The sequence below is a fragment of the Falco rusticolus genome, chromosome 4 (genome assembly GCF_015220075.1).
Source record: "Falco rusticolus isolate bFalRus1 chromosome 4, bFalRus1.pri, whole genome shotgun sequence".
Classification (NCBI taxonomy): domain Eukaryota; kingdom Metazoa; phylum Chordata; class Aves; order Falconiformes; family Falconidae; genus Falco; species Falco rusticolus.
This window is the reverse complement of record NC_051190.1, coordinates 27422219-27436742: the sequence shown is the minus strand read 5'-3', so window position 1 is coordinate 27436742 and position 14524 is coordinate 27422219. Positions and strand designations below refer to the sequence as shown.

Sequence of the window (14524 nt, the reverse complement as noted above, 5' to 3'; positions counted from 1 at the left end):
TGCCTGGCACTATGGATTCAGAAGAACAAATGACAGGAAAGATGGGAATAGCTCCATCTGGATTCACCAAAACTTCCACACCAAACTCCAATCAACCTGGGATAGCTTCTAGCTGGAAATGGAGGGACTGGTCCATTGCAGGCAGGTTTCTCAGGTCTAAAACCAACTCAGCAAAACACAGACCAAGACAGTAGCTTCAGTCTGGGTGATGGTACCAGAGCAACCCACATTTTTTATGCTGATACAATCACCACTAGAGCTGGAATAGCCCAGTCCTGCAACAAAGCTGCCCCACAGGCATGCCAGAAAACTCATTTCTCCCCGTTTCTCTGGAATGCTGTAACTTTGTTCACAATAACCCCAACCACATGGCATCAAGCAACAGGAATCGGGCAGAGGCAATGGATAGCCCACAGCCACCCAAATCCACCACTATCTGCTGCTGGAGGGGACACAAGAACCAACACAGAGCTGCAGTGAAGTGGGAAGGAAAAGATCCCTTCCAAACCTCCTGTCCCTTCAAACAGAGCTCCTGAGGCTTAGCACACAGAGCCCTGACTTTGCCTTCCGTGACCCAGACCAAGACCCCGATAAGAAAATCCTGCGATGCTTTTGATGCTGCTAATGGCCATTACATAACAGTCTGCTTAATATCTGTACTTAGCAAACCTTTCCCCCTGTGGTTAATTTTAAAAGCTCTACTTCGCAGGAAATCACACAGCATTTTAGAAACCTGGTCAACGAGATGAGAGGGACTCACTGAAGATAATTACAGCTCTGCACTCCTTGTGCTCAAAGCACACACTGCCTTCCCCATGCAACCAGGCCACCAAGCACAGCTTTAACACCACTCTTCGGGCTTTTCAGTGACAGCTCAGGAGTTACTCTGAGTGAGAGAGGGCCTTGGTGACCTGCAAATACCTGTCATGGATGCAGGAGAGAGCTTGCAAGGTTGGCACAGCTAGATGCAGGAGCAGAAGTGTACACATGACAGACTCATCGATTTTCTGCTCTTCAGCATCTCTGATGGGATGAGTAAGTATCATCAGAGACGGTCTGCAGTACAGCGAAGGGCTCAGAGAGCTGAAAGCCACAGGAGTAATCAGGGAAGCAAGAACAGAACCTGGGGTAGAGCCGAGGGATAATCTCTGCTTGTCTTCCAGACGGAATACAAGTTGTAGACAGCAGATTATTGCAAACAGATATAATTACAGGCTCTATCTTCTCTTAGAGAGCTAGAATTGCCCAGATTAGCTGGTCTCAGGCATTTCCTCACCTCAGAGGCACTGACATCTCCAGCAGTCTCTGACAGGAGCCCTTTGGAAGGATTTTCCCAGGCAGACCTCCCTTTTCTGTGGAAGCTTGCAGGCTGCATGTTGTTTTGATCTTTTTGTTGTGCTGACGGGTTTTAAGGTGTGTCCTTACATTGCACCTCTGAAGGGGCAAATGCAGAACAGCCCAAGCTCAGTATCATGCTGAGGGTTTGCTGGGGAGCAGCAAGAGCTGGACTGCCCCGTGACAGGGGATAAGCCAGGAGCCAAGAGTCATCCCAGTGCCAGCAGCACCTGCACAGACAGTCTGAGCACAGCCCAGGTCCAGCAGCAGGGTCCATCCAAAGCCCCAGGCACAGCAAGTCTTATACCAGATCTAGGACCCATCCAGGGAAGTCAGGCAGGAGCCAAAGAAACCAAGAACAAAAAGCTAGAGACAAGCACACCAACAGCACAGCTCAAACCAGAACAGGGTACCCCAGGCTAAGCTTAAATAGAGCTCCTGGGCCATGGGCAGGGTGTGGGTGGCAGTCCCAGGTGAGGCTCCTCAGGGCAGTTAAGGCCTATTAGCACCCTCAGCACCTGGCAAGGATGCTGGTCCCTGCAACAGCCTAGACTGGAAGAAACAAAACTTAATTTTTGTGTCAAAACCAGCAGGTGATCAAATGTGCTGCCCATCCTGGATGCCTGTCCCAGACTGAGAGCAGCGTACAAGTGTCTTTAATGCATTTCACACCAAGCTTCTTATCTTAATATGCCTGCAAAGATTTGTGTGTTTCAGCAGTATATCCATGGTGCTGTCTGCACCAGCATGCAGACCACCTCATCAAGCCCCTGCCAGGTGGTGTGGTGTGCTAGGTGACTTCCCAGACCCGTACAGTTTTGGGAACTGGCAATTCTAGGAGAGTTGTAATGTGTTTGTTTGGTTTAAATCCTTACATTCCCAGAATCAGGGATCTCAGTTTCCTCAGACAGAGGTAATCCAAACCACTAATGTCCTTCAGGTACAGAGAGAAAACAAGAAAAAGCCACTCCAAACGTTCAGCAACTTGCTGACAAGTGTTTTTTCTCATACAAAAAGTACCTAGCCAGACTCAGAGCCCTGAAGCCAAGAAACTTGCGAATCAAGATGACAGCCCAGTTAAGAGCTGCCATTGCAGCTGTGCAGTGTGGCCACCTTGTGCTCTCACCCACAGTGCTGCTGGATCCAGCCCTGGCTGCATCCTGGCTGGACACCAACCCTGCTGACCGCCGGGCTTTCTCTGGCAGGGGAGAGAGAGAAAAAGGCAGAAAAAGTGGAGGAGATTTTTTTGCTGTACTTACATTGCAAAATTCCTGTCTAGGAAACACCTGTTTCTCAGCAGCCCTGCCCAGAGCTGCACACCGACAATCCCAAAGATGAAGAAGACAAAGAAGCACAAGAGGAGGACGTTGCCTAACATAGGCAGAGTATCTAACAGCAGGGTGACGAGTATTCGCATACCTGTAGGGAGAAGGAGAAAACAGGTCAGAGGAGTCCTTTGAGGGGGAAAGCAGGAAGGCTGTACCATTCCCAGCTTGGTTGTGCAGCCAGTGCATCCTGGGCAGAGGAATTGGGATGTTTACGTTTTCCCCTAGGCCTTAAGGCTGAAAAGGAAGGTAGAGAGTGCAAAAGGCTTAGCAGCAAGTGGGAACAAACAGTGTACGTATCTCCAGAGGGTGGACTTAAGGATGGGATTTTCGGATGTTTTCAATAACGCAGTACTCAACAACACACAAACATGGGCAAAGCTGTGAGACAGTCTTTCCTGGAGAAACACCTCCACAAACCATCAGCCTCTTAAGAAATTGTCAAAATATATATCTATAAACATATTGAACATCTCTCATGAATCATACAAATTGTTCCCCTAAACAATACATAGCCTCGCGTAGGATGATAGCTGTGGCTGCTCTCTGAGCATCCTCCCTGGACACCTCCTCTTCCACGGAGGACTCCTCTCCTTGCTGGCTACAGGACTGCCAAACAGGGAAGGCAAGGGAAAATTTGACTTTTTTGAGGGGGAAAGCACTGTGCAAATGTTTCTTTCTTGTTGAGGAATGAGTCAACCTTGCAGAGCCTCAGCTAACACTTGAATTCCCATTCAGCACGTTCCCAGCATCGCTGCCTAGGGGAGAGTGGGCAAGGAGGCAAGGACTGGGCTGGCACCTGAGGGCTGCCCTGTCTCTGTCTCACACATCAGGGCACCTTTAAACTCAAGGATAAAACAAGAATAAAAGGTGAATAATGACTTGCAGCTCAGTAGTTCAATAGAGGTTAAATGAACCTCTGAGACACTGACCAGCCATCATTTCAACATCTGATAACTGATGAGGGGAGAATTAATGAAAAGCGGAAGAGGCAAAGGCAAATACTAAATTATAGCAAAGAACAAAGCCAGCAACCAAGCCCTGGGGTGCCGGCACTCAGCAGAGAGCAGGGCTCCAGTTTATGGCATGGTGGAAATCAAAGTGGTTGCTGGGTAAGGCGAAATTGCCACCTTTGGAGGCATTTTATCCCACAAAAATTCTGATCTACAAACACTTTTTCCTGCCTGCCTGCATGGAGTCTTTTCCCTGTTCATTTCCCCTAGCAGGATGCTGCTCTCCACCACTCATCCCATTTGAACAGAGCCACGTTTACACTGACACTGTCTCTCTTCCCCCACCAATTTCTACACTGGCTTCTTCCCTCAGCCGGCTCCCAAGTCATACCTGATGCCTCTCCTGCTAATTCAGTGATGATGCTGGGCTGCAGCCTGGCATCTGTAGACCCCAGAGATGGGTGCTGGGAGGAGCAGGGTCTCCAGGAGAGAAGTGCCCATCTGACCTGGCACCTCCCAGGCTGCGGCAGGCAATGCTGAGCCCCATCGTGCCGCTACACCCTCCTCCTCATGTCGCTCTGCCAGCGGAAATGCAACCCAGCCAAGCAGGGCTGAAGCTGACATTACCTTGTCAGCATGGCATGAGTGGATAAACTACCCTGGCCAAGAAGTCTGCACTAATAAATAATTAGGTGTGAGTAATAACCTCTGCATCGCAGGGCAAGAGCCTTTCAAGGTCTCCATGCCCAGCTGCGTCTTGGCTCCGGCACGGCTCCCTGCTGCTGGCGCCGGCAGTGGGTGCCTCTCCAGAAGAGCCGAGATCTGGCGCCCAGCCCCATGCCAGCCCTGCCGGCTGCTCTCCAAACCCCATCCCGGTGCCGCCCTGGCGCCAATGCCACCCTGCGGGGAAGGGACACGGCACCGGCAGCCAGGCTGTGGCAGCAAGCACCACGGGTGGTGTGGGATGCCAGCCAGCATCCCTGCCATCTCCTGTAACCGCAATGCCGGTGCCAGCCACAGGGACAGCACCAGCCTCTGCTCCAAGTGCAGAGGGAAACCCAGAGCAGGAGGCAAACGGTGCGTTGATTTTGTCATGCTTGTTCCCAACATGTGCTGTCACAGTAAGCCCCCCAGGAGCACATCCCACAGCACTGCCCTTCAGACTCGCCTTGCAAATCTATTTTGGAAAAACAGAAAAGGCTCACTTAATTCCCACTGGAAAGATGATGCTGGGCTTTTCGCACACCACCCCCCCACCCCCAATATCCTCACTCTTTTTTTTTTTTTCCAAAAATGGTTAAAATTTATCTCTCTGTGCCAGACAACTTTTTTCCGCTCAGCTACTTTTGGTATTTTGGGTTGTTTAGTGGCACCATTCTCGAGATTGAATCCATCTGTTCGCTATCCGCTAAGGGTGCTCTGGGCTCTCAGCAGAATGTCAAGTGTGCCATGGGAAAAGAGCACGAGCATCGGTTAGGCTGAAATGAGGATCAGCATTTCTTTTCGTTCCCATTCCATGTGATGCCTGGTTTAAACAACATAGTAGAAAAATAAAAATAAAGCAGTGAAATGGATTTGAAAAAAGTGACCACTACTACAAAAAAGCCCCTTACTGCATCTCCTGCCAAACATACAAATTGCAGGAATTACATTTTTCCAGTCATTTTCAAAAAATAATTTCTAATAGAGATGATGTTTTTATTGGCTACGGTTCTCCTTTCTTTTCTTAACAAATAAAATAAAAATGAAATAATCTTGCGGGTGAATTTATTGTGCCTGGAAGCGAAGAGCTAATAGCACTGGCTGGAACCCAGGAAAATGCCCAGGCATCACAGGGATAAATTGCCAGGCTATTTCTCATAGATTCTTGCTTCCCCTGTGCTGTGACTGAACACCAGGCTCATCTCTTCTGACCTAGCTGTAATTTGTATCTGCTCGACATCCTTTTGTGACTGCCACTGAGCCAAAAAACCCGGCTCCTGCCAGCGGTGCGGTGGCCAGGGGGGTGTTGCTGATCTGGTGCTGGGGATGGTACGGATGGGGCTGAGCGACCTGCAGCTGCACCGCTGGCTGGGGCAAGGTGGATGTCTGAGGTCAGCCCCAGGCTAAGCTGTAGCATGCCCATGGATCAAAGACTAGAAATGTAACTCTGTTATTACTGGGAACTGCAAAAATACAACAAAATAGAGGGCTGTCACTATCCATTCTCTGCACACCCTGGATTATATCAGTAAAAGTACAGAAGTTAAAAGTGTATGGAGTTAGTGTCTCATAAACAAGTAAAGGCTGTGATTATCTGCCCTCCAGGAACAGAGATATTTCTAAGAATACTAATCCTGCCCTGGCACTTGTTCAAGACACGGGCAGTGTTGTAAGATCAGCCTAGCTGCTCATCAAGCTGGGCAACTCAACTCCGAACATGGATTGAGCTCTTTGGATTTAATCTCACATACTATTAACAAAAAATTGAATATTTTCTATTGCCTCTCTTTTGAAAAAAAAAAAAAAAAAAAAAAGATCCAAATGGCAAGTGTAGCAGAAGACAGCCTAAAAGGCTTACTTCAAAGCTTCAATATCAGACTTCTAAGGGAAAGAAACACAAGCTGGACATAGATCAAAATTTCACCTAGACTTGGAGGCATTTGGATCCCTGGGCCTCGGTTTAATAGGCGTGTAAATCCTCAAATTCCCATGGCTTCTGCTCTCAGCCCAGCTGAGTCCCAGCCTGAGACTCCCACTATTTCAAGGGAGAGCTACAAAGGGCTTTGTGGATTTAAATAACTTCTGAGCCTGGTTCTCACCCCAGCCTGAAGCCTCAGCAGAGCTCTGAGCTGAGCACGTGCCAGCGTCCCTCTGCTCCTCCCCATCCCAGCGAGGCCATGCAGCCACCATGCTCAAAATCCTGGAGGAAAACTTTCTGTTGTGCTTTCCGGCTGCTCCAATACCCTGGTAACAAAACCTCATTAGGAAAACAAAGCCCCGGTGGGTTTCATTGTCCCTTTTAGCCTCTCATTTCTTTTTGCCTTGTTTTTAACTTCTAATGATGTCACTGTTGAATGTAGAGATTTATTATTATTTTTAAAAGAAAAATCCTGAAGAATTTGAGCTCAGAGAGAAACTTCAAAGACTCCTGTGCGTAAACATCCATCTGTTCTGTTCCTTTGCATGTTCATCTGAGGTACTGGAACCAAAGCCCTTCTGGAGGAGTTTGTTTTGCTGTGCCTAGCTGTGCAGACATGATTGGCAATTAATCTAGGCAGGATGTTCAGCGAGGACCAGTGGAACTGTGTCATTTTTTTTACAAGGAACCTCTATGATTTCCATACAATGCTGTTGCATTTTGGATTGAGTGGATTTTGGTTAAAAAAATGATGCAAGCACTATGAAATTAGTACCTTGCAAAAGATTGCTCAGCAGACAGCTGATTCCAGCAGGAAATTATTTCAACTCGTTGGTTCATTTTTCAAATTGGATTTAGAAGACAAGCAGCTGAAGCCACTTGAAAATAGATTTAGGGCCCACTTGAACTTTCTATCATGGATGAACCTAATTTTGTTCTGCATGACAGCAGACCCTCTGTGGTATTTTACCAGCAACAGAGGCTGCTGCACTTCTAATCCTGAACACAAAGAAATGGAAAGACCTTAAATAGCTGAGAGGGGAAAATGAACCCATCCAGAGCAAGAAGATCTTTCTTATAACTGACCTTTCCCCTTTCTTTATAGGGACTTCATTATTTACTTTACACTAGGAGCAGAGAGTTACTTGCCTCAAAGAACTCATGAAAATGGAAAACAGCCACAAAAATTCCACCCCCCAGGTATAAAATCTACTTGCCCTTTACTAACACTGAAAATCATAATACATGATCTCTGAATTACCATTCAAAATCAAAAGAAATGAATTTGCTCTCAGCAGCAGGAGAGTAGGCTACTGCTGCAAGGTTTAGCAGACAACGCTAGCTGAAGTAGCTGTAACCCCCTGGTTTTCCCAGGGGGTGAGCCAGGAGAGCCCCAACTGCAGCTGTGTGGCTGTGGTGCAGCCAAAGGGGTGACTTACTTGGGACCCTGTTAATGGCTCGTAGTGGCCGAAGTACCCGGACGGTTCGGATTGCAGACAAGCTCACGTTGTGTCCGTCCAGAGAATACTCCATCATGCTGCAGGGGAAAGAGGAAAGGCGTCAGGATGTGGGATGCTTGTTGTCTGGGCATGAGGGTGCTGGGGCTGCCTGGGGTTGGGGCTGTTGCTGCCTGCATGTTCTGGGAGTCATCACCCATGTGTTTGCAGCACATGATGTGCATCATGCTGTCAATAGGGGATATAAGGGATATTTCAGCGTCTAAGAGGCTGAAAATACCCACAGGAGCAGCAATGGTGCAGGGGCTGGCAGGCAGGTGTGCTCCTGGGCTAACGGGCTGCAGGCACAACTAACACACCAGAAAGCAGGACTTGGCATGACAAGGAGCTCCAAAGTTGGGGCCACAGAAACTGGGGCAGAGGGGAAGCCCTTGACCATCTGCTCAGCTTCCGCAGCTCTGTTGCTCTCCTTTTCCATGAGCTTATCACACTCTGGCCGGCAGCGCATCCACGGCATTCCCAGGGAGATTACTGCACAGCTCCATGCAGCTCCAAGTCAATAAGATGTTTCTGATATTACACCCCCTACTAGCACCCCAGCGTATTTTCACACCAGCTTATCTCTCCCCCTATGACAAAAATGTGAATAATCAAGCCTACAAATGATGTTGAAGTAGTTTGGTTTCCATTTTACTATTAAGAATAGGGAACATTTTCTTTTTCATGCTCCATCTCCATTTCACATAAACATTTCTCTCCCAGGCTGGGAAGGATGTTAAGTCAGTTTTCTTGCTCTTTTATAGCAATGAGTGGCAAATGTGTGTAGTGTTGCTTTTTTAATGGGGTTATGGCTAGTTAGCATGGCTGTAATTACAATTTATGAGTTTGACTACAGGGAAGCACTTGTAAATATGTCACAAATCTCTCACCACGCCTGTTCAAATAACATAACAGCATCAAAAGCAACCCTGCGAGTAAGCTGTTGGATCCCATGGAGAAAGAGCTTTTGTTTTGCTTTGTTTTTTTAAAATAAACAAACAGATATCGAAGGAGGAAGGCAGATACGAGCTGAACTGCTGCAACCATGCACTTCAGAAGCCTCAGTGGAAAGAGAGATCTTGCAGCTGAAGCATCCTGCAGCCGGGATGGACCAAAATTGCTATGTGCCATCAAGAAGCGACAGCCGAATGGACTGAAGCAACAGCTGAATGGATTTCAGGCAACAGCACAGGGAGGTTTGGTTTCGGGCCAGCCTTGCTCAGGCACATAATTGCCTGTGTGCCCATGCTCTGCTCTGCTGGAGCCTTGCACTCCGTATTTGATGCCTGCCCTGCTCTACAAAGTTTAATTGGGAATATCTAGATGTTCTGATGTTTGCTTCTCTTTCGTCTTTGTCCTGAAGCTGTTCGGTGTAAGCCTGTGATATCATTGGCATTGCACTGAGGTGACTTTGTCCTGTTAGCCTTAATTTGCCATGCAGAGGCCAAGGTGATTTTGAGTTGGTTTTGGTGATAACCTTCCAGAGATTTTTTTTCTTTTTTTTTTTCTTTCCCTGAAGTAGTTAGTGAGTCTTTATAAATCAAAACCACCTTAAAGCTTGTACGTAGGAGCTGAGCCGGACATGATGAATAGCTTTAAAACTCAACACGGCACAAAAACAGGTTTTAAATCTAACATGTGTTCACTAAGCAGCCAGAGCAGAGCAGTGGGAAGCAGCCCGGAGCTGCACGAAGGACCACCCAGCGCGAAAGCCATCGGAAATGCCCGTTCACACCTGCAATGAGGGGCCTGGAGCCAGCCCCAGGTGTCTGCTCTAAACAGACCTTGCAGGAATAGACAAAGCATTGTTTAAAGTCCCTGAAGTGAATAGTGCTGAAGCCTGAATCTGCTTGCTGGCGTGGTCCCAATACAACACACTTGCAATTTATCGGGTGGCTGAGTAAGTGAATTTTAGTGTAACTGATACAGTTTTTGAACTACTAATAGCATGTAAAAGGAGTATGAAATGCCCCAGTGGGAGCTGGTTTTGTACTCCAGAGAGCTCATGCAACTATTAGCATATTAAAGGGCCAACTCCAGGGGCCACACTTTTACTTGGCCCTTGGAGTTTCAATGGGGCTGATAAAAGATGAATAATTCAGGATTTGAACTAGAAAACAGACTTTCTGACCCTGATAATTTGGAATTCTGTGATACTCCATCTAGGATTTGAAAGTAAGTCTCAGGGGGATCTGCACTGCCCACCGAAGCCAACATGAAACACTTGATGGATTCCAGATTAGACCTTCTCCAAGTAGTGAAAACATTTGAAACCTTCATGAAAAAGTCAAAGGTGCCTTTGTCAAAGCCAGGCTTAGGGTGTTGTTCTCATATCACACTTGTAAACCAAGAATACCCTGGAATGCCCAACAGAAACTTGCTGGAGCTGGAAATTTTGGTTATGCAGGGACTGGAGGTCTGGGTGGACTGGCATTTGGTAGGTGATTCTCTACAGCCTCTGGGTACTAAAAAGAAGGAGGCACAAGCCTTTGCAATGTCTTCTGCCATGAACGGTTTCCAGTCCTTCAGCTGTCAAGTTAAAGATGTCCAAAGCATATCATATGAGCCTGCAGAGTCTACAGGGACTTGAGGCACAAGGAACGTCTCTGGTTTCAGATCCTGTGGACAACATTTTTGATGCTCAAGAAATGCTCTCAACCTGGCTGCTGGACAGATTGAAAAGTTGTAAGCTCCATTCAGTCTGAAATTTTCCTGGGTACATTTCTCAGGCAAGGAAAACATTAAAGGCCTTTCAGTGCTAGAGCAAACTTCAGACACAATCTGTTGCTAGAGGCAGAAGATATGTTTATTTGTAGTTTCCCGGCTTACCCTCCGCTTTCTTTGGTGTACTTGCTAATAAGCCAAATCAGCTTATTTGAGGAGACCGAATGGGACAAACAAAGCAGGCAGCACTGCCTATCACTTGCTTCCCTTCTTATCAGAAAAAGCCTCAGAATAACTTCAACACATCCACCCACTTGCTAGAAAAAGCAACTCTTATTCCAGTCGTGTGCTCCCTGCTAAAACCACCTCCAGTTTTTGGAGCAGACACTGGATCTGGTGGTGGTGGGAGAGGTGAAGAACCCCAGCCCATCACACAGCTCCTCCTTGCCTTCCACCAGTGTTAGTGGCCAGCACAGCCTCTCTTCTGAGAGATGGGCAATAACGCCACAGGTATGCCCTGTGAATCATCTGGAGATGGCCCAGGATCAGCCAGAGAAAGGGCTGTTCCTCTTCTCATCTTCAGCCTGAGTAACGCCAGACTGGCAGCAGGGCTTCCCATCGAGGTCTCCTGGTGCTTCTGCTGTTTTCATTCTTCTCAAACACATTCCAGCCACAGAGGGTGGGGAAATACACTGGAAAACTACCCATCGACTCACCAGCCACCTTCCCCCTTGTCCCAGGTGCTAGTGAATAAAGATCCTGGTGCCAAACCTGGCTCCGTGGTATGAGCAGAGGGCTCAGCCTTTCTGCCCACAGGTGCTATTTTATCCTCCCACTTTGCTGGGATGATCTGGTCGATGATGTGGGGAATCTCTGCATGCCCATCAGGAGAGCTCATCCTGCAGGTTCAGCATGGGGAAACACTGTTGGCACGCTGGTTACAGATGGCAGATTTCTGATCCCAAGTTCCCCCTGCAACCACAGCCTTGTTCTTCTGCTACTTCTGGCTTAAATGCTGCAGCGCTTTGGAAAGAAAAATAATTAACTGCTCCTTTTGTTGTCCCTGCTGTTCTTTCTTAGGCTGTAACTGCACATGGGTTCAAAGGAAGCTCTGCTCAGGAGACCTCATGTTTTATTCAAACCAGTAAGGCCATTCCTAATTGTATTCAAGACAAATAACATGGAGCAAAACAAAACTCCATTAGTGCAGTGAAGATTGTACATCACTAATGTAAGGGTAAAAATGCCCCAACATATTACAGGAATGTTCTAATTAACCCCAGGCTGGTCATTATAAACTCAGGAATTCAGAAATAAGGCAGAGCTCTGTAATTAAAGCAGCCTGTCCCTTTCTAGGGTATACTTAGCAGGTAAGAGAGCCTGGCATTTCTAAAATCCATGTATTTATAGAAGAAAGTTTTAGACTTGCCAAGCTTTTAGTCCACTCAGTTTTCCCCTATGGGTGTGAGGGAACTGGTGTCAAAAGCACCCAGATCTTCCTTATATCTGTTTATTAACACATCCTGCACAAGCAAGAAGCTGTAGGAGACGGTGTTAAAATGTAACTAAGAGAAGTTTATAGGAGGCATTTGCATGCACTTGTAATTTGGGTCAACTTTTGGCTAGCTTCTTCCACTGGGATTTCAAACTTCTGAACCAATTTTTGGGCTAGGTTCTCCTTGTTTGGCCAGTTTCTGTCTCTCTGCCTCAGTAATGGTGTCACATAGCAGGAGTGGGGCTGAGCTGCTATATTTTACCGCCTGTTCTGGAGACAGCAGTCTTAATCGCGATCACTGGAACATTCTGGCCATCACAAGGACTAGATCAGTGTGCGCTTGATTTGACAGAGATGACACTGGCGAAAAGATTGCCATGGAAAAGCAGATGGCTTTTGCCCTGACGTGCATACCCCACCCCATCATCTGGTGTGGTTGCCAGAGGCGACACCAAATGAGCCTTATGAGACTTTGCCTTGGCTTGAGCCTGGCAGCTCTCACAAGATGCTATGAATACTGGCCAGGACAACCTAGAGATTTGGCTCTCTGGGGACTTCTTGCCTTCACTGCAAAGAACAAATTTATGAGGTTTTGTTACTGACCCCGCCATCACGATGAAGAAGTCCAGGCGATTCCATGTATCTCCAAGGTAACACTTCTGCCCGAAGATCCCCAGAGCCACCATCTTGATGACCATCTCCACCGCAAAGAAAGCGAAAATGAAGTCGTCAAATGCCTGGAGACCAGTAAAAGATTATTACAGTCAGTTCTGCTGTGCTCTCTTATCAGGGAAAGGGAAAGCAGAGACGCGAGCACTCCCTCCGCAGCGGTACTCTGTACACCCTGGCAGCTGCTGCAAGGCAAAGCCCTGGTACCAAAGTGCCACCTACTGAACTCAGAAATCAAACCTGCCATACCTGATGGGTGACGGCAACCCCTGAGCATAGCTCCTGGGTCAGCCCACTGCCTGGGAACCATTAGCAGCTTCTGTTAATCTACCGGCAAAGATAAAAGACGTGGCTGTTGTACAGGTTGGGTGTTTTTCTTGGCATTTAAAGCCTATGCATCCAACAGCAACTTGTGGTTGGGTCCATGAGGTCTTAGCAACTTGCAGTGGAAGCTGTGTCTGCAGACTGGGCAGCTCATACCTCCTAGAAAGAATTTGTCCCATCTAATAGGGAGATGTAATTCACCTCTGATGCCTTCAGGACTCCCAAAGGGATCAAGGTTCCTACCCATGGACCCAGACACAGCTGGGAGTGAACGGGCACATCAAGCAGAGGCTGAAGCAGTAACTATAAAGGCAGCTCTGCTGCATGCAAGGAATGGCTGGAGTGGTTCCTTGTGGTGCAGAGGCTCAGGGCATCCCCCTGGCAAGCCTGTGTGCCCAGCACAGGAGTCTCTTGATGAAGGCCAAAATTTTGGGGTTTAGATTACTGCGAGAACAAGAGAAAATAAAGGTGTGTAATTGAATCCATTGGTGCCCTATAGAACATGCCTCAGCCTTTACTTAAAGAATGATTTCTGTAGGGTAGTGGGGAGTTGGACAGCTGTGATTTCTCCAGTCTTCCTGGAGACTATAGGTACCTGAATGAAATGTGTATGCACTTGAAAATACCATGAAATAGACTCTATTGCAGATATTCTTCTACATGTTGCCTGTAAACTTGAACATCGGGAGATACAGATTGCTCGTAAATCATGTGCAGAGGCTTTGTTGTTTTGAATGACAGAATTGGTAAAGCACAGGAACTTCTCGATCTACAGACATGACTGCTGCTGTCCAAACCACTCTCTTAATGACTATACTGTTTGCTATTGTGTCTCTGACACTTCCATTTTTAGGTCTGAGTGGATTAATGGTAAAATTAACAAAGCATCCACATGGAAGCCAAGTTCCCACTGCGCATCCATGTACCTCTGCGTGGCTGTGTGTGAGCATCATCTTCTCTGGCTGTTGGCTTTATCAACCAACCTTTCCCTTGTTAAACTACACAGAAGTTTTGCTCCATTATTTCAGTTCATTTAATATCTGGCATCTGAACACCTCCAGAAAGAAGTTCAGGTTTTCTACCTCATGTTCTGGCTTTCATTCCCTGCTGCAAGCTGTGACAGGGTAAGGGATAATGATGGCTTTACTTGCAGCCCTTTCCTGCCTGCAAATGCATCAGGATAACACTTCAGGTTTTGCAAATATACTCAATACGTTGTCATCATTCAGCCTGTATTAGAAACAGATTTGGTGCCTGGGCTCCTTGCAGGCTGTTATGTGTATCTATTCTGGGGAGAACAGACCATGCAAATCGTGTGATTGCAACCTGATTAAATTATGAATAAAAGGAAGCAAATAATAAGCATTCAATAATGTCACCTCCTTGTCCAGGCAGGATTCACTTTGTCTGCCTGGACATTTTGGCAGGGATTGGCATCCCCCAAAGCCCCACATGGGCGTATACATGCAGAAAACCAGCAGGCATGGGGAGTGAAACCTTTCAGGAGAGATCGGACACCCTCTGATGGGCTCTCTGGGGCAGCTTAGCCCACAGCTCCCTGCAGTGTGACATTTTCTGGTGAAGGAGATGGACTATCCACCTCTGGGTCCTGCTCCACTCCAACCCTGAGCCTGACCCTCTGA

At 47.3% G+C, this 14524-nt stretch overlaps 1 protein-coding gene across 1 annotated transcript in view; it reads right to left on the bottom strand.

Moving 5' to 3' along the window:
• The window catches only part of CACNA1H (calcium voltage-gated channel subunit alpha1 H), a 254504-nt gene that overhangs the window by 111040 nt on the left and 128940 nt on the right, over nt 1–14524 (bottom strand). The window contains exons 4-6 of the mRNA XM_037386651.1: nt 12492–12625; nt 7673–7770; nt 2595–2754 (exon numbers count right to left, since the gene is read on the bottom strand). Of these exons, the coding sequence (XP_037242548.1) occupies nt 2595–2754; nt 7673–7770; nt 12492–12625 (392 nt within the window). The remainder of the gene's footprint in view (nt 1–2594; nt 2755–7672; nt 7771–12491; nt 12626–14524) is intronic.